A 25,506-nucleotide genomic window follows, 5' to 3' on the forward strand; every position below is an offset into this window, starting at 1 on the left:
AAAGCAGAAACAGACTTTCAAGTACATCACAGGGGCTTATGCCCATTTCTGGATGTAGGTTGCCCATCAGAAAAAAGCTCTAAATTTCTCACCCCTATCAGCCATTGGTCTCACCTCATCAGCCAGCTGGTCGGCACGCCGTTGCATTTCTTCCAACTCATTGCGCATGTCAGCATCTTCGGCCATTTTAGCTGTGGGTGTGTTAGTGGAGTCTTTGGATCGAGGTTTTCTGTTTGTTCTGTCTATGAGCCTGGAATACAGCAAGCAGGGAAAGAAACCATGAGGTTAATCTCACTCTGCTTGGCAGGTTTGTGCATACAAATCAGCCCCCCCCCCATGCTTTTATTGTATCAGTGCTCTTTCCACAAAATCTTTTAGCATGCTTAGAATTTTTTTACAAACTACAGAACACTCATGGGTGTTTCAAGGTGATTTTCTATTTCTGGGCTATTAGTCACTTTCCTGAATATGAGCAGGAATGTGTCTGTGCTGCAGACACCAAGGAAAAAATAATTTCTTTCTGTTTTCTGAGCACAACATTTCTGCTGGCACTAAGCACCAAACACGTTTCAAATAGAAAATTCAAAAGGGCTAACATTCAATTAGAAGTAGCAGGCTTGAGCACTGTGTGTACTTCGGCAAGGTTGAAAGCAGTCGCCCATAGGGTTTTGACCCATATTACCTTGCAAAGTGTATTTCTTTCCACGTAGGACATGGAGGCCTGCATGACCCAGAGGGCCGCTTCCATAGTGAATAAAAATGCACATAGCTGCCAAACAGCTGAAAACAATTTAGCCCTTTTGTTTCTTCAGTTTAGGATCTCTTTGAGAAACTTTAATTAGGCTCAGAGATATTGAAAGGCAATGATAAAGCTTCCTAAATGGGGTAAACCTGTCTGGCAGGGGTTAGAATTTATGAGGTAACACAATAGTCTGCAAACTTTTCAGGTTGTGGTCCAAAATTACTCAGTTAAGGTTAGAGGTGGGCGAGTCATGGGACCCTGCCAATGCCACTGTTTGTTTCTGCTGAAACATCAGAGAAGGCTGTGCACTGGATCTGGCCTGTAGACTGTAGGTTGCCAACCCCTAAGCTAATGGTTTTTTCTATAGTCCTTCCTTAAGTACTTCTAATTCCAGAGTAACTCCATTAGGCAAACCTTTGCCTAAGATCAGGATGTGGCACATTGATTCTTTTTTTAAGAAGGTTTTACTTTTTGTTATAAACTCAAAGGATGCCAGCTAGCTGTGATTGCCGAGCATGACTTGTTTAAGAAAGGTGAGCCTTCCCACTGCCTGTCAAGCCTTTGTAACAAGAACACTGGCTTAGTTCTCTGCTAGATTCAAACATGACATGTCGCAAATTAATGCTCACTGAGGGCTGGATTTATTTGTCACAGGAAGAACTAATCCAGCTGCAAGGGGAGGGTGAAGACACACAGAGGACTGAGAATAACAGCCATTAACCACCTGCCATGTTACTCGATTACCACAGCAGGGCAGAACAAAAATCCTTCCATGCACTCTGCTCCAAGCAAGAAAGCAAAGCTGAGGAGGCCAATTTATGTCTCTGCTTTACAACCTGTGCAGGCCTAACGAAACAAAAATACAAGCAGGACAGAACTTGGCCCCAGGAATTTGACAGCCCATAATATCTGTCTGTAAAAACAAAGCCTCTGTATATTTATGCTAGGATAACCCTACCTCTAGCAGTGCTCTGACTGAAGATAGGAGCACAGAGTGAAGAAGGGCTGTAGGCAAGGACTGTAAGGGCCAAAACCTAAACTCAAAGGACAGTCTGCAGCATGCACAAGGGAGAGCTCACAGGAGAGGAGGAGGGGAAGGGCCATCAGTTGTAGGCTAGCACAGGCTGAAAGCCTGGGACGTCTCTTTAAGGTCCTGGGGAAAAGAAAGAGGGTTTGCCTGCAAGATCAATATAGATATGGATATTAGGGCTATGCAAAACAGCACAGTTTCATTTCAATTTCTGTTTCGCCACTTTGACGGGACAGTGTCTCATTTCAAGTTTTGTTTCATTTTGAAACCCCTGTTCTGTTTCATTTAGTCAAACTCTTTTACTGTTTTTGATGCTGTTTTGATGTTTCACCCATAGGCTATAATGGGGAAGTACAAAACTGCCTATAACTTTGTGATTTCATGCCTGATTTGGATGAAACTTGTAGGGATGGTAGACCCTTATGCGGCTGTGAAGCCTGCCAGGTTTCAAACACACAAGTACAGGGGTTTATGGGAAACTGCACCACAAATTCTTGAACATAAAACTTGTGTCACGTGTGTGTGTGTGTGTGTGTGTGTGTGTGTGTGTGTGTGTGTGTGTGTGTTAAGGCACAGTGGGGTGAAAACTGCAGACATGCTAGCTCCTGCCAAGGCCACAAAGCCTGCCAGGTTTCAAGGAGATAGGTGCAAGGGTTTCTGGGAAACTGCATCTCAAGCTGCTGACAAGTAAAACTTATGACGTGTGTGTGTGTGTGTGTGTGTGTGTGTGTGTGTGTGTGTGTGTGTGTTAAGGCATGCCCTCACTGGCATTGGGGCCTCTACATGACACGGTAGTGTGCCTCAGTGAGATCTCCTCCCCTACAGCCCCAGGCCAGACCACCACTTTAAATAACAACAGGCAACACTAATAATAACTTAGTGTGCAGCACAGTATCATCAGCACCATCTCAGGCAGCCAAACTGTAACAGAGCATTTCTTCTCCTTCAGGAGCTTCTTCAGTGTGTGTGTTAAGGTGTGCCCTCACTGTGTCCCTCCCCTTTCTTCCCCCTCCCTCTCCTTACTTTCTGTTTCCCTGCAGGCAAACCCAGCTTGAGCTTTGAAACTCGAAACGTTTCAAAAGTTTTGAAATGTTTTGAGGCTGTTTCAAAGCCCTTCGTTTTGTTTCGATTTTGCTGTTTTGAGCTCGAAACAAGTCAAAACAGCACCGAAACAAAACAGCCGGCAAAATTTTGCACAGCCGTAATGGATATGCCATGTAACAATCCATCCGTGCTCAGAAAGATTGATCCCTTCCACTCCGCATAGAAACCCTTTGTAGTAACCTCCTGCCATCTCCCCCATTTCTATTATCCAGAGAATGGAATGCTTAATATTTACTATACAAACAGGTATATTTGAATTGGCATTTATTGGAAGGAACTCTGCACAACAGTATGGATAATAACATGCTTGTTTACTTGGCTAGCATATGTCTGCTAATTAAAACTGAACAAAAGGCAGGTTGCTAAACAATGATACAACTGTTGGCTCCCATTTTATCAGAATAAGATAAACCAATCAAACAACAGTGTCTAAACAGCAATCAACCATTGTTTTGTATCAAGCAAAATGCTGGCTTGGATTATGCATCCTTTTATGTAATATTTCATATTGTTATAGACAATCCTTTTCTTTTTTTTCCTTATTCTTTCATGGGAGTTCTTCTTCAGTGGGCCAACCTTTCTTTTCCATTGCCTTCCAGGGATCAGAGAGCCAAGGACATTTGCTGAATCAAGGCCTATTTTCTTATAAAATATAAATAAGAAAACCAGACAGTTGCTGTGTTTCCTCTGAGGCTTTTACAAAGAATTGCCGTGCTGGTTATTTTGGGGAAAATGCATGACCTTCGTGCTTTTACATTAGCTATGCCCTCGCTTGTGGTTGTTCTTGCTCTTTCAAGTTCAAGCAGGAAGAAATCTATCTTAAAGAGCCATCCCCCAAGTTTGGCTCAGCTTCATGTTAGAATCATCAAGTGCATCTCAGTATCTTCATTTGAAGGGTATTTACTTCTTCTGATGGGTCACATCATAATTAGAAGTTCCAACATCACTGGGACCAATGGCTGGATGGGAAGTGCTGCCTGATGTTTTTGTTGTTTGCACAGTTCATTAGAACCCCCCACGAAGAATTCATCTATGGGCCCTGCTGATGCAAATACAAGGCTTAATTTCATGGTGAATGTTCAGTGTGGCATCAAATGTATTTGGGCTTCTTAGTGTCAACAGTAAACAGGTTTCACACAAGATAAGGCACTCCAGAGATTAGGAGATCCCCATGGATGACACACCAGGGATCTTTCTACTCTGAAGTAAGAATATTCTCAGAGTAAGTAGAGCATGGTGATTCCATTGTGCTGTAGGAGCTAGTATAGAGCCTGACAATGCTAATTCCCCTCATGGTAGAAACACCATGACGAATTTTCATTGCCTTGGATGGGCCAGGCCTATCTCTGGCCCAAAATGCAACTCCCTGCATAATCATTCCTGAATGTGGAGTGTGCAACATGGGAGTGTGGAAAGGGCAGTCTAGTCCAGGAAGGATTTTTCCCCCCATTGAAAGTGTCATTGGAATTGACCCAGTTTGATTTAACAGAAATTGTATTTTCAAAGGGAATACTCTTTTGCCCCAAATTTTTCAGTTAACTTGACATGGCAAAATGCAATACCATGGACATAATTGGGAATTGCCTTCTTTACTTCTTTCTTGGTTCTCACTTACATGGACGTTGGATCGGGCCCTGAATCACATATAACAATTAAAATCATAAAAAAGAAAACATTTCTAGAATTTTACTTGTTATAGAGGACTTCAAATATGATTTCTCCTGTTCATCTCCCTGTGGATTGAAAACTGCTCCCCATTTTGTGGGTCTTAGTAACAAAGAACACAATGGGGGAACTTTGGGAAGCAATGGTTCCTGCATACAAGGTCCCCCCACCTTTTTTGTGTTTTTTTTGTCTGGGCTATCATATAGTTGAAAAAAAAAGATCATTCAACACTTGGAGCCCATTTTTTGGCTGGTATAAATAGAAACCTCCAACTTTGCAAGAACTATGTCACTAGCTTTTAGGACCTGAGCATCCAGCCTATTGATTCAGAATTTAAAAAAACCTAACTTCTTGGTGCAACCAGGTGAAGTAATGGAAGAGCTGTCCCTCTGGACTAAGGGCAAGGCAGCCTCTATTCATATTACTTTCAGTACATATTCTGTCCTGAACTGTTCTTCACAGATGGTCAGCAGCGGACTTGATGCCCATCAAGCCTAGAACATCCCTGTCTAATGATGAGTGGACATTCATGTCCTGTAATGCTTGCTCAGCAGAGGACACAAATCTCTTCAGAGTATTTGCTTACAGTAGGATTTATCTCTGGAAAACTTCACTGATGCTAAAAAATAACCCTGTTTAGGTTGGAGCTCAGCCTGATGGCTTCTATGAATCCCACTCTCCACAATGCATTCTATAGGGAATCTGCACCCCTAACTGAGGGCTCTGTATTTCATTAGGCAACAAGACACTAAAAATTAGGGGTTGTAACACTTAAGTCCTTTTGATGATCTGTTACTTGCTGCTTAAAATACTACTAGCTGTATCCCTGCCTATGCTTGTGCTTTTGAAGTTGCGACAAGTGAATATTAGGGGAGGGGAGAAATGAGGTTAGTTTAGATGCATCCATTCATATGATTATAAGTGGGTGAAGAATAAGTCAGCCCCTGCTTTTTGCCTCCTAGGTGAAGGGATAGGTTATTATTTCAACAGAAACTGCTACATGAATGAAGTGATGCAAAGTTACACTGGACCCAGTGTTAAGCCTCTGAGCATGCCCAGTAGAAACTAAGGGGTGACAGAAGCCTGAGCAGATTGAAATAGAGTTGAACACTTGTTCAATTAATACAAAATACTGGTGTCTGTCTATTTCCTTATCTCCATAGTTACTAACCATTCCACAGATAAATTAGTTAACAAGTAGATCTCTTTCCAGTCCATATAACTCTTGATCTTACTGCTACACTTTATGATGATCATGAATCAGTGATAGGTCTGGCTGGTGAAAGGAAGGTGCAAGAATGGAGCCCTTGTAATCTGCCCTTAGATGCATAATTTCTAAGTAATTAAGGCCACCATGTTCACATTTAGCGATAGAAGCTTCTCATTTGACATCATCTTAAAAAATGTTGGAGGTTGTTGCTGGAGAAGTGTTTTGTGCTAAACAGCTAGACTTGACAAGTCTATTAAAATTATTTGCTATTCATAAAGCACCTAGAATGGCTCAAGAAGCAGAAAAGCATTCTTCCAGGCAAGTCATTTTGCATCCAGTTTTAGTCAGAAAAGTGCCCTAGAGCAGTGCTGATTCAACTCTATTTAATAGAAAGCCACACATGCAAATCAATAGATGTTGCTTGTTTGCCCACAATACAGTAAACTCCTTAAGCGCTGAAGATGTCTGGATACAGGCTGAAATTGTGCAGATTTTACAGTTTATACTGGTTGTTGCTAGAGATGGGGATTTCTCACTTAGGAACCCAGTAGTCATTGAAATTCATTAGTTGTTGGGTGCTTAACTCATTTAAGAACCTTTGGACGCCCTAATCTAAATTAAAAGAACTCCAGTGGGTGCATCTACATGAGATGCTAACAGTGCAGTAGACTTCATTCTACTGTGCATTAGTCCAGCATGAAAAAACTGTGCTAATGGACAGTAGAACTAGTCTACTGAACATTAACAACACTTAAAAAGCATGCGCCTGTGCTAATGTGTAGTAGCGCTGATTATGGCGCATTAAGTTAGTGCCTGTGTGATTACAAGTACTAAACAATGCCCCGTTATAATGGCATATTAATGAGCATGTAGATGAGCCCACTGACTACAGTGAATTTAAACCAATGTCACTGTGAACAGAATTTATAAATTATACTGACATAGCTACAGAAGCATGGTAGGAATTAAAGTGTTAAAGAAAGTCTATAAAAGAAATGGGCTGAGGAGAACGTAGGGTATCCTCCAGTTTGAACACTGAGCACTTGTACATGTGACAGAGGTTTAGTCCTCAGGGTTTTATTCTATTCCCCTAAATTGAAACAATTCATCATTTCAGTATTTCTGTCACATTATGGCAAGGGACCCTATCTTTTAATCGGAGCCAGAGCCTGCCCAAGGCCCGGGGGGGGGGAGTTGCTACCAGTAGGCTGAGTGGCCCCTGAGCTGTGGGGGGCCCTGGTCCTTCCCTCCATGGTGCTGCCCCAGCTTGGAGGCAGCACCTGGCTCGATCCAACTCTTCCCTAACCTCAAGCTGGGATAGCACCCAGCCCAATAGCAGCCCTCCCAGGCAGCCCCAGGGGGTACCATCACTGCAGAGGGAAGGACTGGGGCCCACTGCAGCTCAGGGGCCACTCAACGTGCTGGCAGCACAACCCTGGCCATGGGAGAGATGGGCAGGCTCCACCAAAAAAAAAACAAGAAAAAAAGGATTGGGTCCCTCACTGCTTCTGTCTTCAGCAGACTCCTGCAGCTGGCAGGATGCCTGGGGCCACCCAGGAATTGGCTGGCTTGCTCCTGGGACAGCACGTGAAAGCAGCAGGAGGGCAGCTGGGTTTGCTGGTGGCTAGGAAGGCAGCGGGGATGGTGCACAGGGCGCTGGAAGCCCAGGCAGTTTGCTAGCTGCCTGGGTGCTGCCCTGGCTTAGAGGCACCTGATCCAATGCTTCCCTGAACCTGAAAGCAGAAGCAGCAAGGGGCCCGATTTCTATTTTTCTGCAGAGCCTGGCTGCTTCTCCCATGGCTGGGGGACATTGTTACAATTTGCAACATTTCCAACTGAACTCCATTGGGATGTAGTTTAGTTTGTAACAGTGCAAACTCATTTGCACGTGTACAGTATGATGCTATTAAGCCACACAGTGACATGTTTGTCACGTGTACATGGTCATGGCATCATGTGTACAAGCACCCTGGCTCTCTTATTTTGCAGCTTTATTACAGTTCTGTTCCGCTGCAATATAGAATCTCATAGCTAGAATGTAATATCTATGTGGAAGTTATTTTAAAGCTCTAAGTCAACCCTTTATCTATCCCCGCAGAGACAGAACCACAAGGAATGACCTTTGGAAGAAAATATTAGCTTTGCTGAGATATAAACACTTCAACACAATAGGTATAGGAAAATGGAAATGCTGCAATTTACCAAGGCAAAGTCAACACTGTGATAAAGTGTTCCTTTTTAAGCATTCTCGCTGTTATTAAAGGGCATATCTATTTTTCCCATGGATATTTCTAGCCAGAGGATGATGGCATTGACATATTCCACTCAAAGAATATAAAAAATAAGAGAGCTCCAATAACTGTACTTTTCTTTTGTAAATTCCAAAGAGCCTTGAAAAGATGGGTAAGCATTATTATCCCTATATGAAACCCTGAGAGAGAGAGAGCTGGGTGCCTGATCATGTGAAGTGTTAGGAAGGATATGGCATCATTTCCAATTATAAATTCTTGAGTTCAAGCTCTCTTTCCCTTCAGTGCTTCATCTGTTCAGTGCCAAAACACCACTTATAGGCTGACTGAAGAATATAAGGCAAGTAAGAGAAACAGTGGAGAATTTAAACCTATAAGTCAAAGGCATAATTTCCTCTCCTGTTCTGGTGCTGAACTAAATCAATGCAATTTACTACTCTGTTGTAGGAGAGGCTTGGGGAAAGCAGTTGTAAGCTATAAATGGGTGTTTATAAGAGTCCCAGTCATTAAGGTGGCTCTGGTGGTAATGTGCCAAATTAGAGCAGCTACTTACTTGGTAGCTTGCACAATGCACTATTAGAGTTGTCTACTAGGGCTGTGCAAAATTTCTCCACCAGTTTTGTTTTGACGCTGTTTTGACCCATTTTGGAACAGATATAGTCGAAACAGCCTTGAAACAAAATGAGGCAAGTCGAAACATTTTGCCATTTTGACGCTGTTTCACCCATAGGCGATAATGGGGAAGGACAAAACAGCCTATAACTTTGTCATTTCTGGCCTGATTTGGATGAAACCTGCAGGAATGGTAGCCCCTTATGGATAGGGCATGGAAGGGCATGAAGGTAGGGCATGAAGCCTTCCATGTTTCAAAGAGCTAGGTGCAGGGTGTTCAGGGAAACTGCACCCCAATATTTAGAAAGCAAAACTTGTGTCACGTGTATGTGTAAAGCCACAGCGGAGTCAAAACTGCAGGCATTCTAGCCCCTGCGGAGGCCAGAAACTGTACCTCAAGGAGCAAGGATTAACACCTACGAAACCACAGACTAAGGAGAGGAAAGAATCAATACAGAGCTGGGAACTGCTTCTGCCCCAAGACAGAGACAGTCAGTTGTACAAGCACCCATGGCACGAGTTTTGCCTGTCAGCAGCTAGGGGTGTAGGGTCCCCAAACCCCCTGCACCTATCTCCTTAACAGCTGGCAGGCTTTGTGACCACAGCAGGGGCTAGCAGCCAGGCCTGCAGTAGTTCCCCCCGCTCCCCTGCTGCCCCGTGCCCCAAGACAGACAGTTGCACAAACACTCATGTCACGAGTTTTGCCTGTCCGCCACGAAGCCTGCCAGCTGTCAAGGAGATAGATGCAGGGGGAGTCTGGGGTCTGGCGCCCTGCACCTCTAGCTGGCCTCAGCAGGCGCTAGCAGGCCTGCAGTTTTCACCCTGCTGCGCCTTAACACACACATTAACTCAGGTTACTAGTTCTGCTTGTCCGGAGCTTGAGATACAGTTTCCCCCAAACCCCTTAATCTATCTCCTTGAAACTTGTCTGACTTTGTGGCCTCAGCAGGGGCTACCATCCCTGCAGTTTTGACCACACTGTGGCTTAACACATACACGTGACACAAGTTTTTATTTCAAAATATTAGGGTGCAGCTTCCCCAAACTCCCTGCACATATCTCCTTGAAACATGGTAGGCTTCATGCTGTCAGAAGGGGCTATGATTCCTGCAAGTTTCATCCAAATCAAGCCAAAAATGACAAAGTTATAGGCTGTTTTGTTTTTCCCCATTCTATCCTATGGGCAAAACATTGAAACAATTTTGTCGTTTCAATCCTGTTTTGACGAAACGAAATGGAACAGCTGTTCTGAATTGAAACAAAGTTCAAAATGAAACGCTGTTCCATCAAAATGTTGAAACACTGATTGAAATGGAACGCTGCCATTTTGCACAGCCCTATTGTCTACTACAGGCTTGTCCAACATATGACCCACGGGCCGCCATGCAGCCTGCCAAGCCATTTTCTGTGGCCCGAGATGCTGCGATGGGAAATGAAAGTAAATGCTGTTTACTTTTGTTCCCACCCCTTGTTCCTCCCCCAGCCCCTCAGCAGCTTCCTAATGGCTGCTGAAGGGCTGGGGAAGGGATAAGGTTCCAACACACACTGTGTCAGCTTGATGTTGCCAACGTGGTATGGCTTCCCCCCTCCCCCCCTCATTTCACGTTGTCCCTTCCTAGCCCCACCTCTCCCTTCCTTATTTGCATGCCAGCCTCACCCTGCACTGGTCCCTGTTGGCCGCACGGGCTAGAGCAGGTCATGATTCAGCGGGCGGGCAGGCACAGATGCTGGCTCAAAGAGGTGCTGCAGCCAGGCCCGTGGAAGATGCTGCTGCCACTGTTGCTGTGGCTGTTGGGGCAGGAAGCCGGCGCTGCTCCTGCACCCCCCATGCCTGCAGACATTGTGCTGGGGGTGGTGAGTCGTAGGCCCTGGGGAGGGAGCCCTGCTGGTCGGACTTGGGCTGCCCCGGGGGAGAGAGAGCAGGGGGGTGTCTCTGCACATCCCGCATCCCCCTGTGGGGTCCCTGCACGTCCCCCTGGCTGCTGAGCCCAGGCGCGCAGGTGTGGGAGCATCCTCGAGGCCGCCCAGGTGACAGAGAGGACACGGCAGGGTCAGGTGGCTCCCCTTGACCCCTGCGCCCCCAGGCATGGCCGGACTGGACAGGTCACGCGAGTGCTCGCTCTTGCCAGCCCACTGGGTGATAAAAAGTTCATGATCTGTCCCTACGTCAAAAAGGTTGGACACCCCTGGTCTACTAGCTGGTGACATAGTGAGGCCTCACACAGTTTTCTAGGCTGAATCTTTACAGTGGTCAGGCCTGGGTTATACTAAAAGGATCTGCATAACCCTCAGAGCTAAATCTAGCCCAGAGACTAGCCACCTGGACCTGTGATTTCAAAGGTAATTCAGGTGGACAGATCTTGGAAGAAAAAGGGAAGGTTTCCAAAATGAAACCTGATGTGGTATCTTTGTGCTTCCCAATTCAGTGGGGTTTTCAGTAGGCTCAGAGCAAGCTCAGTCTCAGCAGTAAGTGCAGGTACAGGAGGCTGAGTATTTTCTACCACCAGCATCACATTTTGTGTTTTGTACAAACCTTTGCCAAGTATGTTATTGCCTGGCAATGTATCTCACAAGGCTTTAGCAAAATTGTTCTGATCCAGAAAATACGAAGAAAGTAGGTTGGCCATGTCCTTGTTTTTTGTGAATTCAAAGATGCATTTTTTTTCAATTTGTGCTAATGTCAACCCTTGGGATATGCCCTGGTTCTGCACAGGCCAACATAATATAGGAATAATTAATTTTACTCCCTTCTGGAAACACTAAAGAATGAGAATTGCTACTTATGAAGCCTTGAAAGGGAATCATATTGGAAAAAACAGAAAGGATGATCTTTCGGAATGGAATTCAGGAGACCCCAGTTCAGTTCCCTGCTCTGATGCAGTCTTCCTGAGCAAATGACTTCATTTCTTAGGGCCTCAATTCCCCATCTGTAAATCTGGTTAATAATGCTTCCTTTATCTCAGTCTTTGTCAGCAGGGGGTTGGACTAAACAGTCACTGAGGTCCCTTTTAACTCTGTTTTTCTATAATTGTATAATGTGGTCCTCGTCTTGGCTAAGGCCTGCGATGTAGTGTATTTATAGGGCTAAATAATAGTAGGAGTAAGATGTCATGATCCCAGACTACGTCACTGCAAGGGAGTCGTATCTAAGTGGAAAAGGCAGTCAATCTGCAAAGGCCAAAGTAAAGGTGCCTGTTGAAGAATAAAAAAGAGAGTATTATAAGTCCTGGCTTCTATGCCTGGAAGGTTGGAAAAATAACTCAAGTGCAGTTCCCCTCTGGGTTTCCCCCACACAGAGTGTTTTTATTGCCATACCTATTGAATCCATCAGAGAAGTACCACCCTTCATGTGAACAGAGCTATGACAATATACATGTGCTTATACCAGTACTTATATCCATGCTTATATACACCTTTACTGTTACCAACCCCAGATCATGAGTTGATAAATTATTGTTATTTTATACAATGTGTGCAGCGTGCAAGTCATGTTGACACAATGGCTCTTTGCTTTTGTGTTCTGCAAATAGGGCAGCTGATGAGCAACACACCCCACACCTTTTCCCCCTCGGCTCTGCACTGAGAGAAATGACAGGTGAAAAAAGTTGCCTTTGACATTTCAAAGACTGATAATAGGATCTACAAAGTGTCCCTGAAGCCATGTCCCCCAAAAGACAAAGCAATCTATTGTTACTATGCCAGTGGGCAGGCAGCTCTTATGTTTCATAAGGCTGTATTTTATAAGCCCATGCTGGTGATGTGCTGCGATTTGCCTCCTTAGCTGGTTTTTGTGCTCAGAGATGAAAGCAGAGGGCAGCCATTTTGTAATTCTTTCACCCCAGAGAATTTGACTTGCTTTCGATACAATTTTCTTCTTAATAAAACTCTTTGAAAATTAATCTTCCAGTATTTTCTCTTTGTACAGCCATTTCCCACAGCTATTTACCCATTCATTTTATTGTGAGCCACAAAAATATTGGCAGCAAATGATTTGTTTTCTGCTCTGGGGGACAGACCTCCTAGACAGGTGGAAGGTGAACAGAGGGTGTGGGGCATTTCACCATGGGAGAGGTACTGTTTATTACTAGATAATAAATAGGGACATTGGACAAAGACCTAGAGGGGACTTCCTGGGTCCTTGGTTTTAGTTCCCTGCTATTGCAAACAGCCAATTCTTATAATGTGGTTCATACACTTACCAAGTGCCACCTTAAAACCAGTTAGATTGTTTGCTCCCCAACTTCTCCTGTCAGAAGGTTATTTCAGACCCCTCACACTTCTGATGTTTAGAAATCATCTAAATTTCCATCCCAAATTAAATCATGTCCTGTTTTTACCCACTGGTTCTCTTGACAACATTGCCCATTAGTTGGAAGGGCTCTTCCCCTTTCTGTGTTTTGCTACATCTCCCCTAATATTTGTAAGACAGCAGTCCTCGTTTTTCAAGGCTAAGTAAGGTCCAGTCTTTACTTTTCTCTCATTAAATGGACTTCTAATTGCCTGGAGTATCTAGGTGGTTCCTTTCTGCATCTGTTCCAGTTTGAATTCATCTTTCTAGAACTTGGGTAACCATAGCTATACGTGGCATTCTGCATGAAGTCTGTGCCTTGTGCAAAGATGCTAATGCTTCCCTATCCCTACTGATAATTTCTTGCCTGACATCTGAGGATTGCAATTTCCTTTTTTTTTTCTTCCTTACAGCTAAGTACTATCTGGGTATGACCATAAACTATATCTGACTGGAGGGCCTGGTAGCAATATGGTGGGGCTGCTCATGTCAGGGTAGCTCCTATAAAATACTATAATAATTCAGCCTCTGGAGTAAGGCAAGTATAGGGTGCCTCCAGAATATAGTCTCCACTGCCTTGTTGGAGAAAGACTAAGGGACATCTCCCTGACAAACGCGCCTTCACTAAGGCATTAGACAGTCAGCAACAGTTTGTATCTGTTGCTCTCTGGCAGAAGCTACAACCATCAAGCCTCTGAACATCTGGACTTAGTCTGACCTTTGGAATCTGTCTCCGTGGTGTAAAGCAGGGTGGTAGGTTTTTGGCAGCCTCCACTCTATATTCTCACCTAGGCATATAACTCAAAGATATTTATGTGATGGTCACAGGACTCCATACAAGCAGATTCATCAAGCACCTGACTAAGACCTCGTACACTTACTCTGTGATCTAGAGGATCAATGGTTGCCTACTATATAGAGGAGAGAAAGGGAGAGGGAGAGAGAGAGAGAGAATGCAGATTTTAAAACAAAAGTCTTAACAGAGTTTGTGTTCAGTGGCTGGAATGTAATTTGGAAAATGGAATGAAAATGGAGTTTCCTTAGCTTAAGGATGAGATTTTTTAGAAGAGCTGTGAGACATAGTACCATAAGTCCCTTGTCTTCTGGTGGAACATGTGCCTCTAAACCTTTTGGGCACATTTGAAACCCCAAACTCATAACTTCTACAGCAAACAGGAAGCATGCTTGTTCACAGGATGAATCTCTTTTCTCCTCTCACCTGCATTCCCTATAGGAAGAGGCATGCCTTGTTAAGGCATTAAACTTCATTAATAGACTTGGTTGTAGTAATTAAGGATGCCATTTTGGCTCCATGAAAGCAAATGAGAGCTTTTCCATTGATTTCGGTGGGGCCTAGTTTATACTCCCAGTTGCTAGGTGACAATGTTCTGCTGAGATCCTGGCAGTGTTTGTAGAAGGAGTGCATGCATACATACATGTGTGCATGTGCCTGCCTGCATGTGTGCATTTATACATAGGTGAATGTACCATGAGTGCTCTGCAGTTTTAACTGGGATTTTAGATTTCTGAGCACTCCATTCCCTATTTGTAACATGGCAGCCATCCCTTAAAAGGGAAGTAAGTTAGCCTTGTTGAGAGAGCCAGCTGTGGGGAATTTGGATAGTCAAGAAATATCTGCTTTAAAAAACTCCCAGAAGTGTAAGCAAGGGAGGAGGAAGCAAGCTGTGGCCCCTCTAAGTTGACAGCCAGGGCTGGTGGCCTGTTCACCCTGCCCTGGCTACACTGCTGCTACTTTGTCTCACATCTTTTGCATTTTTAATGCAGCATCTCTGGATCCTATGCCTTTGGCATAGTGTAGCAAACTGCTCCATGTTCTGAGAAGACAAAAAGTATGTGATAGAGCTGAAGGCAAAATCTGGCTAATTGTGTGCACCTGATGCATTTAGTATGGAGTACACGGACTTCATTCCATTGTAAAAGTGGAGAAGACATGTGACACAGCGTTATACTCTAACGTAAAGTTACCCTTCAGAAAGTAAGGAGTGTAAATTACATAAATGTATGGTCATTTGTCTGCTTCCTTAGTTCTGGGGTAGCCCTTTTCACAGTGCAAACCAGCTTCCTGCCAGATAGGAGCTAGGTGTTGTAAAAACACCTACTTGCCAACAGCAGGCTTTGGAGAACTCTTCCCTAAGTACAGTACAAATGGAGTAAAATCCAGGAGAAATTTACCCACATATTGTGTGTCCCTATCCTGAAGGATACCAAATAGGAAGTGGTGCCATTCCCAGCATCTGATCCAGCTTCATGGGAAAGACCAGAAAACTTTAAAGTATAAAAGAAGCAGCTTGTCAAGCAGCTTGCATAAGGAAGGAATGTACTGCAGGATGCCAAGGGGTGAAATCCAACTTGATCTGTGATGTCAGTGGAAACTCATGACTTCTGTCCATTCCCAGAAGGCTTTCAATACCTGTTAGCATCAGGCCGTTAGTGTCCTGACTAGTGATGCTTGGGTACTGATGCTCAGTGGCAAATGCCAACTCTTTATTGTCAGAACAACCTGTATGATACTGGTAAACAAGGATGTTGGATAGTGCAAAGCATGTGGGCACCTACTGAGATGTAGATGGATTAAGCCCAACAGTGTGTTAGGTCATACTTCTCAAATATAGGCAGGGGGGATTCCTTAATTTGGACCCTGGAAGGGAACTGTATAATACCCCCAGTTACAGTTACACCTCTGAGTTTCTTCTTTTCACAGCAGTGTTCTAGAAGGGTCCATCAGTCGGGAATATTTTGGATACATAATGCGTCACGTAGTATCACAATCAAGGCAGCTCATTCTTTTGTTCTTATTACTGCCTTTGAACCCAGTGCCTTAACAACCAATCAGCTGATGCCATTCTACACTCCTGGGTGAAGTGACCTTCTCTGGATCTTGGTAAATCAAGAAGAGAGGGTTAGTGGCAACTGATGCATCAGAAAAAGATTGTGCTTTGGCAGAAGGACAAGGATGATCTGTTGTTCACAGGAAACCATTACTCTGTTCCTTACTACTCACTGACTTCTTTGCAAAATGGGTACTAAATGGTAGCAAACCAAAACTGTAGCAACTTGCATGGACTTCGGGCAAGGGTAATCAGTGGAGAACCAGACCCCTCCACTTTCACAGTCTTCTAATGTGATCTGAGGGGACAGGCAGAGAAAGACTGTAAACCTGTGCTGTAGGGCAATGGTGCTCAACCTCTGGTCTGTGAAGAAGAGCAAACCTGTGAGGCAATGCCATCTGGCCTGTGAGTCATAAAATTTGGTGCTGGGGGACTGGTAACCTTGCTAATCGCTGCTTCCTTGCTGCCAAATTTCCAAATCTGTGGGCAGCCCCAGGGGTCAGATGATGTGGCCCTGTGCACTGTATTGCACCAGTCTGCAGCTGGATCCAGCAGATAGGTTTGGGCCAATATGCCAGCCCTGCATGGGATTCAGCCCATAGACTGACCACACACATGAGATCTGGCTTGCAGACCTGGAAGGATGAATACCACTGTTGTAGGGAAAACAGAAGGTTTGTCTGCATTGGTCACCAGAATCCCCATTGCAGACTAGACTCGGTATCTGCAGTTCTTGAATTCTGTGGTGAGGCCAAATGGAAATTCTTTGGCAGTTTCATTTTAATTAAAAAGTGATCTTTTTAATTAGTTAAATAGGACAATGAAAAATTCAGTCGGTTTAAGAGCCACTGTGTTCTACATTTTGATATTTAAGTCAATTAATTTTCCTCTGTTCCTTCATTTTCTTTACCAATGGTGCATGACTGCATCAGAGGAGTTGCCAAGATAAAGGTAGCATTTTCAGAAGCTGAGTAAGAGGTAATCAAGGATTTCTGACACGTGAGGAAGAATCAGACCAAATCTGAGGATGTGGGATATTTCAGTGAAAATTGTTGGCAGGGAATAATTAACAGTGTTGACCTTTATACTGGCATTGTTTTGATATGAAGTTCATTGAGATTAATAAAATCGGAATGCAGCTTGCAGAGCTCTTGTTCCAGCCTGTCTACAAACTCAGGAAGACAACACTGTATCAATTTGTACTTGGTTCAGGTTCACAAGGGTGTTTTCAGCTCCCTCCCCCCCCCCTTGCCCTCCAAGCTACATAATACCCTGATCTAGAAACACATGCACATGCATGCCAAATATAATAAACATTTTAGGAGTCTACCTTTGCGCTTCAGGGATCTCATTTGCTAAACTGCATTTGTTGAAATAAATGATGAACAAGTCCTTCTCTTATGCCATATTTAATACTAAATTGGCAGGGGAAATAATGAGATGCAGTGTCAGTCTGCTGACAACACTTTCCTATTCCCTATCTAGTAGATTTAATGCTGATTCTCCATGATCCTAGTGTCTGAGGGAGCTAGATGAAAGGAAACTAGGTTAGTCTAACACTGGTTCTCAACATTTTTGGCTCAAGGAGCCCCTTGGTAGAATCAGGGCACCCCTTAAATATAAGGTACCCCATGGAAAGTGTCAGCTTTTAGTTTTCACTTGATTTATGAATCCAGAGATAATAGAGCAATTTCTTCTTTTGCAAAGAACTCAGACCACAACAGGTCAGAATGCTTTTAACACTATGGATTTCTGTTTGAAAACTCTGTTTCTTGTGAATCCTATTTGCACACCTAACAGTGCTAACCCTGGCTGAGAATCACTGGTCTAATGTGATGTTAATAGGAAGTCAAGCTATTGGGTCAAATTGGTACAAGCTTGGTTCACACCCACCTCTGCAAATATTTACTGTATGACAATCACCTACGTGCAGTCTCAGGTCTCTTCAGACCCTGGATGTATAAGTAAAGCCATGTTTACCTGATTATAACTGCTGACATTGTGCATGTATTCCCAATAATTGGCTGCTTTTGCCAGTGCTGGTCATCCTTACAGTGACCAGTTGTATCGGCAGAAGACAGTGGATGAGAGCAGACATTGCTGGACTCCTAGAGCACATTATTGTCATTATGCCAGTGGTTGTACATTTGTTGAGGACTTGCATTCAGAAAGGGGGTTTTATTCATGCAGTCAGAAAGGTCCACACATTTGTGTATGGACTTATGAAAGCCTGTATTATTTAAAGGAAACTTCTGTCAACAAAATTTTGTAGGGTAAACCATTTGTAAGCAACAGGTCAGAAATCCCTTTTATCACACTGTTTCCTTGGTTGAGGTCCTCGCCATAATGACCCATGCAATCAGCACAGCCAGGCCTCACTACTGGGCTTTGAGAGAGAAGGCAACATGGAAACTATCCATGTAATATGCAATGGCCCACATTCTTAGTGAGATAGAACAGTACAACAGTGATTCATGAGCAGGTTTGAGTCCCTTTCATGCAACTAGCTCCAGTCTTTAAAGCACATATTGGGCTAGGTCAAAACTATTTCCAAGTCTATTTCTTCATGAACTCTTGGTTGCAGCAGTTCTGACAGAAGAGGTTACAAGGGTGGGATCCTCAGGGCAAAATTTCTCAAATGATGGAGTAGGATACTCTTGATCATGACACTAGGTTCCTTTTTCATCAGAGACACAGAACAAGCTTGAGCCATGTCACTCTTGTCAATGATGAAAGTATTAAATAAATAGACAGACAGATGGACAGACATAAAAGGAGGGCAAAAGTGTGACCTTAAGTTATAGTTTTTATTCTTTCATTTCATTTAGCATTCTAGTAAATGGGTGTACATATTTTAACTAGGAGCATTATGTATACATTAGCGGGGAGAATAAATCTTCCTCAGCTAAGTCATTGAATTGGATACTGACTGATGGCATTACTCTTAGAATAGAATCAGCATTACAAAATCAGCATTATGACTGATAATATTACTTAGAGTGAATTTTTTAACAGAAAATTTTATTTTTGGATGAGAGAGGGAGTAATACTCCCATTGCTCTTGTGATGCTTGATAGAAGTGAATATTTTACTTGTTTCAACTATTTAATTTAGAGGAACAGAACCTCATGTTTTGTAAATCAGTGCCATTTCTGTCTGTCTGTGTATTCAGAAAGCATTTGAAGTAGTTCACAAGAAGAGAGAGAGCTCAGAAATGTTAGTGTTTGCCCTGCCAGGTCTAGACCTGTGTGGTGATGAAGAAATGGATGTATCCAAGAGATTAAGAGCTTGATCCAAAGCCCTTACAAGTTAATAGGCATCTTTTCTAAATGTATTCAAAAGGGGTTCCTGCCTGGTGTTACCCAAAACTCTGTCTCAGGATTGCTGATGTGAAAACATGATATAGGGCAGAGTTTAGGGGGCTCTTTTTCAAAAGATTCTGAAGCATGCAATGAAATGTCTTGCATTTTGAAGATGAGGGGCCTTTCTCCTGTCTGAAAACTCCCCTTGTGTTGCTTGGTGACCACCTCCACCATTGGCTTGGCTGTTTTCTGCCTTGGAAACCTCCCCACTGGTGAACGGGAAGGAGGGGATGTGTTTGGTTCTGAGGAGAGACAAGGCTGGGAAAATGATGGTTCCGTCATTGCCTGCAACAGGACTGGCATATGTTTCCTATGGGAATTCATATCAGAAGCATAAGTTAAAGCCAAAAATAGGTTTTAGGCTATGAGAAATAGTGCTACCCTTTAAAAAAGGAGATACATTAACGTTGGACAGCCAGGGGTTCAAATATCTTTGGAAGCCAATGCCTTAGAAAAATGTTAGGGGAAATGGAATAAATTTAAACTAAATGCCAGAATTCATTAGAGAATTTAAATTATACTGGAAAGAAGATTATAACTTTCTGCAACATGTATTAAGAATGAAGCCAGAGCATCTGCTATGGCAGGCGTGCTGTTGGGCAGCCAGAGAACATGCAAAAAGTGCTGATGGAAAGATTCCCTACTTGAGGGAAAAATGATGGGACCTAACAGCACAGAGGGCATGCAAAGAGAGGTGAAAGATGGACAGGGATGGCAGAGCCTCATCTGTGTGCTAAGGACAGTTGATGTCATAGGAAGGGTTAAGATCCAAGGCCTGCTGAAGTTGATCAAGAGTCCCAATTGATTTCAGTAGGCCATGGATCAGGGTTATAAGATACATGATGTTGTAAAGGTATAAAGGCCTTATGGACTGTCATTTGTATATTTGAGATGATCTGCAGAACTCAATCCATTAGTCATCCCGTCATGAATAAAGGAACTTTCTTAAAGTCCTGCTCTTACAACCTTTATATCAGAGCAGACTGTCATGGACTCTGTTGATATATATCATTTATCTGCCTATAGATTTATAAATACTCTTGCAGATGGATAAAATGAATCTAACATACAAGAAAGAAGAAAGCATTTGGAAACATCTCTCTATAAAATGTGGTCCCAAATGTGGAAAGTGCCAACATGGGTAAGATGTTAAACAGCTGAACAATCTGGGCCCAATTCTCAAATGCAGCTTATAATTTTGCAGGTACACTTAATTATGAGTGCAGATGAGATATGTCCACCTATCTCTTTGGTGGGCATAATAAAGTAATTAAAGGGGTATGTCACACACTGTTAATTGCAGGGGTAAATACAGAAACGCAATTAATTTTGGAGCTAACATTTCTCCTATAGCATTAGAATGCAGGCTGAAGAGTGTTTAAAAATACAGATTTACATGTAAATACATAACTAAAATATTGAAAGCATTTGGCAGTGCCCAGCTGAGTAACAAATTATATTAGCCACAGGAATATTTAATATTACCCTGTGGGCTTGTAATTCTGATTCATTTATTTCCAAAGCCGACTACTGCTTTTTTGATTCACACCTACAACTAATTCTCGGCTACCACTCTCAATACCTGTTAATATGTATACGATAGGCCAAACACACAGGCTCACTGGCTTTCCCTGCTGCAGCATAGGAGAACTTGTCATAATTTATTATTGGCTCATGGGGTAGATATAGAAACCTCTCCTTCCACTGAATTCCACTCCCATCAGCCTTCACAGGCTGTTGAGAAGTCCAACACAAATTCTTTAGTGAGCCAAAGATTAAACAGGACAGGATTTATTCTGTCCTAATATAGCAACACAACTTCTGTTCCTCTTTTCTTGGTGACCAGAAAGGTGAAAACCAGACTGGCTTGTGCCTCAAGGGTATTGCTTTCAGTCCTGTGATGAGAAGATTAACTGAGGGGCTGAAAAATTCTGTTCACTCAAACTGTTTTAAAAGAGAATTGAAATCTTTTCCCTCTGCAGGTGGGGCTGGGTTTATATGGTTTGTTGCTTTTATTTCACCCTGTGCATGTTTGGGGAGGAGTTAGGACCTGCTAAGAGAAATAAAATATTCTGCACTTGAGGCTGTCCTTCTCCCATGGTAAAAAGGCTGATTTGTTAGTATACTTGCCAAATTTCTCCTGGAGCTTTTGCCCCTCCAGATTCCATCACAAGTGATGTGTTTCACCTGAGCCTAATTGCACCCTTAAAAGAAAAAGCATAAAAATTATCAGGACTCCCATCCTTTCCCTGGCAAATCCTATATCCTTAATGAGTGAGAGAGAAATTGAAATAGGCAGTGATGCAATTTCCAGGGGAAAACACACAGAGCTACTTTGATAGGCTAATAATCAGGGGATGCTTGAATGCTGTAGGGCTCAGTCGCTCGGTAGGCCATGGGACTAATTTAGCTCACATAAACAGGGTAAATAAGAACTGACTGACTGTCCTTTGTAGCAGTATGACAAAAGTGGGAGGTGATGTACTTTGAGAGACAGTGATAAAGAAAAATCTTGAGGACTGTTCAGTGCCAATGTCTGCCCTAAAATAGATAGTTAGTTACAACTGCTGTTGGCAGTACATAGAGATCTGAGGCTCTCTTTTATAGCCCATATAGCATTTTTACCAAAGGACGTGGAGGGACTCCAAGAAACACTGGGCCACATGTTCATGTGGTACAGAGAAGCATACGCAGCCGTGGAGTTACTCGGAGAAGGGCACATGGGAACATACGTGCATGGTGTGACCAAATAGCTCCCCTGGCTACAGCATTTATCCATTTAAAATGACCCAGCTCCGCTCAGTTGCTGGATGGTGATGCAAGCAGTGAACTGGCCTTTTGGTATCTCACAATCTGTAGATGAGCAGGAATTATTCATAGAACTTATTCGGCAAATAGTTTGTGACAACTTATGATTAAAATTAATTGGATAAGAGATTTTCTTAGACTCTCTTTCTTAGGCATTCCTACAAGTTAGTTATCCCCTGATGGTGTATGTCAGTATTCATCACCTAAAACTGCAGTTTCCAACCTGGGGAGCCGTATATGCCTTATATGTCTGAGGGGAAAGACAGGTTGCTTCACTGACTCAAAGCAAAAGATCAAATTCTTTCCTCTCTTAAATCCCTAAAATTCTTGTTGACATCAGTGGGAGCTACATGGCTGTAACTGATAGCAGAATTTGGGCTGTTAAGACCAGAAACACTACAAGGAATTATGGTAAAATGTAGGCACAAAACATTTCTTGCATTAGATGGATAGTGACAGCTGTTTTGATTCTTTTGAACAATCAAAACATCACTTGCTTTACATTTGAGAGAGAGGTTCTGTCCTCATCACAAGGGATATCTGGATTCATCCTTATTACACAAGCCAAATGCTCTTGTGTAAATCCAAAGCAATTCTGGATGTCAATGGAGTTACTTTGGTGTTATACCAATGCAAAGAAAGGCAGAATGCTGGCCCAAGCACAGAAGGTTATCAATAAAACTGCCTCCAGAGAAGCATAAAATATGGAGCAAGCTGGGAGCAAATGGTAGCCTTGTTTACAAGGCTCCAGAGTGATAGAGACCACAGGGCAAAGTCCATGATGAGACAGAGTTATGACTGCATAGTTTGTACTGCAGAGCATTGAGGAAATATATACCTAATAGGAATGCTATCAGGTACATCTTCCCAGCAGGCATGTTGAACAGCAGCATAATAAGAAAGTCACTTAGGGCTAGGTATATAAAAGGGGTCTTAAGTATCCCAGCAGCGGCTGTTGCAGCATCTGTCTCAGAGTGTGTCTACACATCACTGTGCACTGCTGTGCAAGGATGCCAAAGCTGGCACTAAACACCAGCTGTAATACCAAAAGTTATTGTAATAATCATGTTCGCTTTGCACTGCCCAGTCTAATTAGTCCTGCTCTAAAACCCAAGGAGAGTGCTGCTAATGCACTCGGGTCTATCTATACAGCACTGCATTGTGCCTTGCAAGTGTCCGTTTGGACACCTATGGGCTTTAGGCACCTTTGTGGTTAGGCACCAGCTGAGCAGATATTCTTTTGAATGGGGGTGCCTGTAGTGGCAACTAGGTGAATAAATCTCACAGAAGACCATGTGTAATTCAAGCCCTTCACATTTCCATGCCACAGTTCCACCTGTAAAAAAAAAAAAAAAAAAAAAAAAATCTACTAAAACTTTCCTAAAGATTATAAGGTACTGAGAGAGGATGATAAATTAGGATCATCTGTGTACCAGAGAGAAATAAAGCATCTTTTGGTAAGGGAGGCATGACTGAAGAACTTCTCCAGGCATTCATCTGTGGGTTGGAAATTGCCATTTGGTATCTGCCAAATGACCACATTTTTAAAGGTTGGCAGAGTTTATAAACCGAGTGACTTAGTAGCTATGGAGGAAGAAAGGCATGAATCCCACTGATGAAACCAGAGGAGTGGCAGCAAATTATGAAAGCTGCTTACCACTTTGAAATTGTGAAACCCTGGGGTGTTTTTCTTTTTCCCCATTCTCTCCTTGCCATACCCTCTAAAAACCTCTAGTTCACCTCATATGACAAACAAGCAAAAGCATCACTTATGTGAAGTTAAAGCTGTGAGATCTAGCACTCGACAACAAAGAAGTTTGAAAAGGTAAAATTGCTTCAAACTGGTAAACCAGCCCAGTAGAACATATGAGGTATTTTCCAGACCTTCTTCACTTGCTAAACACAAACCCTAGCATATTGCTCTTTGAGCAGGTTTTGTGGGTGTGGAATGGCTGTGTTGGGCTGGGTGTGGGGGTGTGTATAGGGCACAAAACTGGAAAGCCCATGTCAAAGAAACACTCTTCTGAGAGCAGTGCCATTCTGATCTCTTGTGGGAGCCAAGACACAGAGCCTTGATCCTGCTCCTGTTTGTGTTGCTGCTCTTGCTGCCTTCTCTTAACAGTGATCCCCTGGTGGTTCATATTCTCATTGTTCTAGCAGAGCGTAGTTGCCACAGAAAACCATAGTTGTTGAGGAAGAGGCATTCTCTTAGGACTCATGGAGAGCTGTTAATATTATGATGAAGACTTTGAACTGGATCCTATATTCACAGGAGAACCACTGCAGAGTGGGGCACTAGGGTGACGTGCCCATGAAAACCTGTGTTGCAACAGGTGTTCCTGCCCAGCTGGTTGTCCGCCTTCCCTCGGCGGGAGCCCTGTGTTGTGTGAATGCGTGTAATACTCTGAAATATATGGGGTTTGCAGTATTGCTGAAGTAACACTTATGTGGCAACCGTAGGGCCCCCTTCTGCCACACAGCAGACTGTTGAGTCCTTTCACAAACTTGGGTGCTTACTCTTCCTAGCATTTTAGTTTTTATTGTAATTCATTTCTGAACCTTTGCATATCAATGAACTGCAATCCTGGGTAAAACAAACAGCTCCACAAATACCCCATGTAGCATTTTGTATGACCAACATGTGTCATGGGATCACAAGGAGAAACCTTTTTTGTTATGAATATGCAGAACTGGGCAGAAGTACAATCACAGTGAAAACTTTAACTATGAATTTCCTTATGTTGGTGTTATCAAAATCTCAGACTTGTGTTTATTACATATTTTTCACACAATTTTTGTCTTCCTTTTTGCAATTCCCAGTGCAAATACAAGCTACTGTATCTGATAGGCATCTACACATTTTACTGTCCTTGCACCCCTTTCCCCTCCCCTGCCACACACGCATAGTAGCAGCAGTGTGTAAGGCAGTCTGAATAGATGAAAAGCAGCATACTGGTACATTGTCTGATCAAGAGATGCCTTGTTTATTTAAACTACAGAAGCAATTTCCTAGGGTTACCATTTAGAACTGGGAATTCAAAAGGAAGTCAATTAGCTTTGGGTTCCAAATCCCTTTAGTTAATACATCATGTGGACATGGCCATATGATGTGTGTGGAAGTTTGTTTCCCCGGGGACAAGAAGCAGCCGCACAGGTTATCCTGGGTGGGGTAGGGGAAGCTGGGGCCAGCACTGGATTGGTTCCAGCAGCCTTACCTGGGATCCTGGGGGTCTCCTGGGGCAGCAGCTGCACTGGTGATCCTGCTACTCAGAGCCTGGCTGGCAGCTGGAGTATGACTCCTGCTGGCCAGGCTCTGTTTTTGGGTGGCACACAATGCCCCCATGTGTACTACTCTACTTTTTTTGGCTGGGTCTTTTTAACTTTGGGATTTCCCAGGGTCAGCCCCCCCTCCCTCTCCCCCCAGCACTGCTATCTTGCAGCACGGAGAACAGCTGAATGTGCAATATGTGGCTCTGCAGACATATCTGTGGCACCACTTACTGCACAGTCACACTTTTCTGTCCTGTAGCTCACCTCTGTCCCAAGTAGGATTAGATAGCGGAAACTGGACTATTTTCACAATGGCG

At 43.3% G+C, this 25,506-nt stretch overlaps 1 protein-coding gene across 2 annotated transcripts in view; it reads right to left on the reverse strand.

Moving 5' to 3' along the window:
• Positions 1-25,506, reverse strand: part of SNAP25 (synaptosome associated protein 25) — a 95,708-nt gene that overhangs the window by 41,144 nt on the left and 29,058 nt on the right. For both annotated transcript variants that reach the window (XM_019500851.2, XM_006270571.4), the window contains exon 2: positions 115-250. In XM_019500851.2, the coding sequence (XP_019356396.1) occupies positions 115-186 (72 nt within the window). In that variant the 5' untranslated portion in view covers positions 187-250. The remainder of the gene's footprint in view (positions 1-114; positions 251-25,506) is intronic.

This window comes from Alligator mississippiensis, chromosome 1 (genome assembly GCF_030867095.1).
Source record: "Alligator mississippiensis isolate rAllMis1 chromosome 1, rAllMis1, whole genome shotgun sequence".
NCBI lineage: Eukaryota > Metazoa > Chordata > Crocodylia > Alligatoridae > Alligator > Alligator mississippiensis.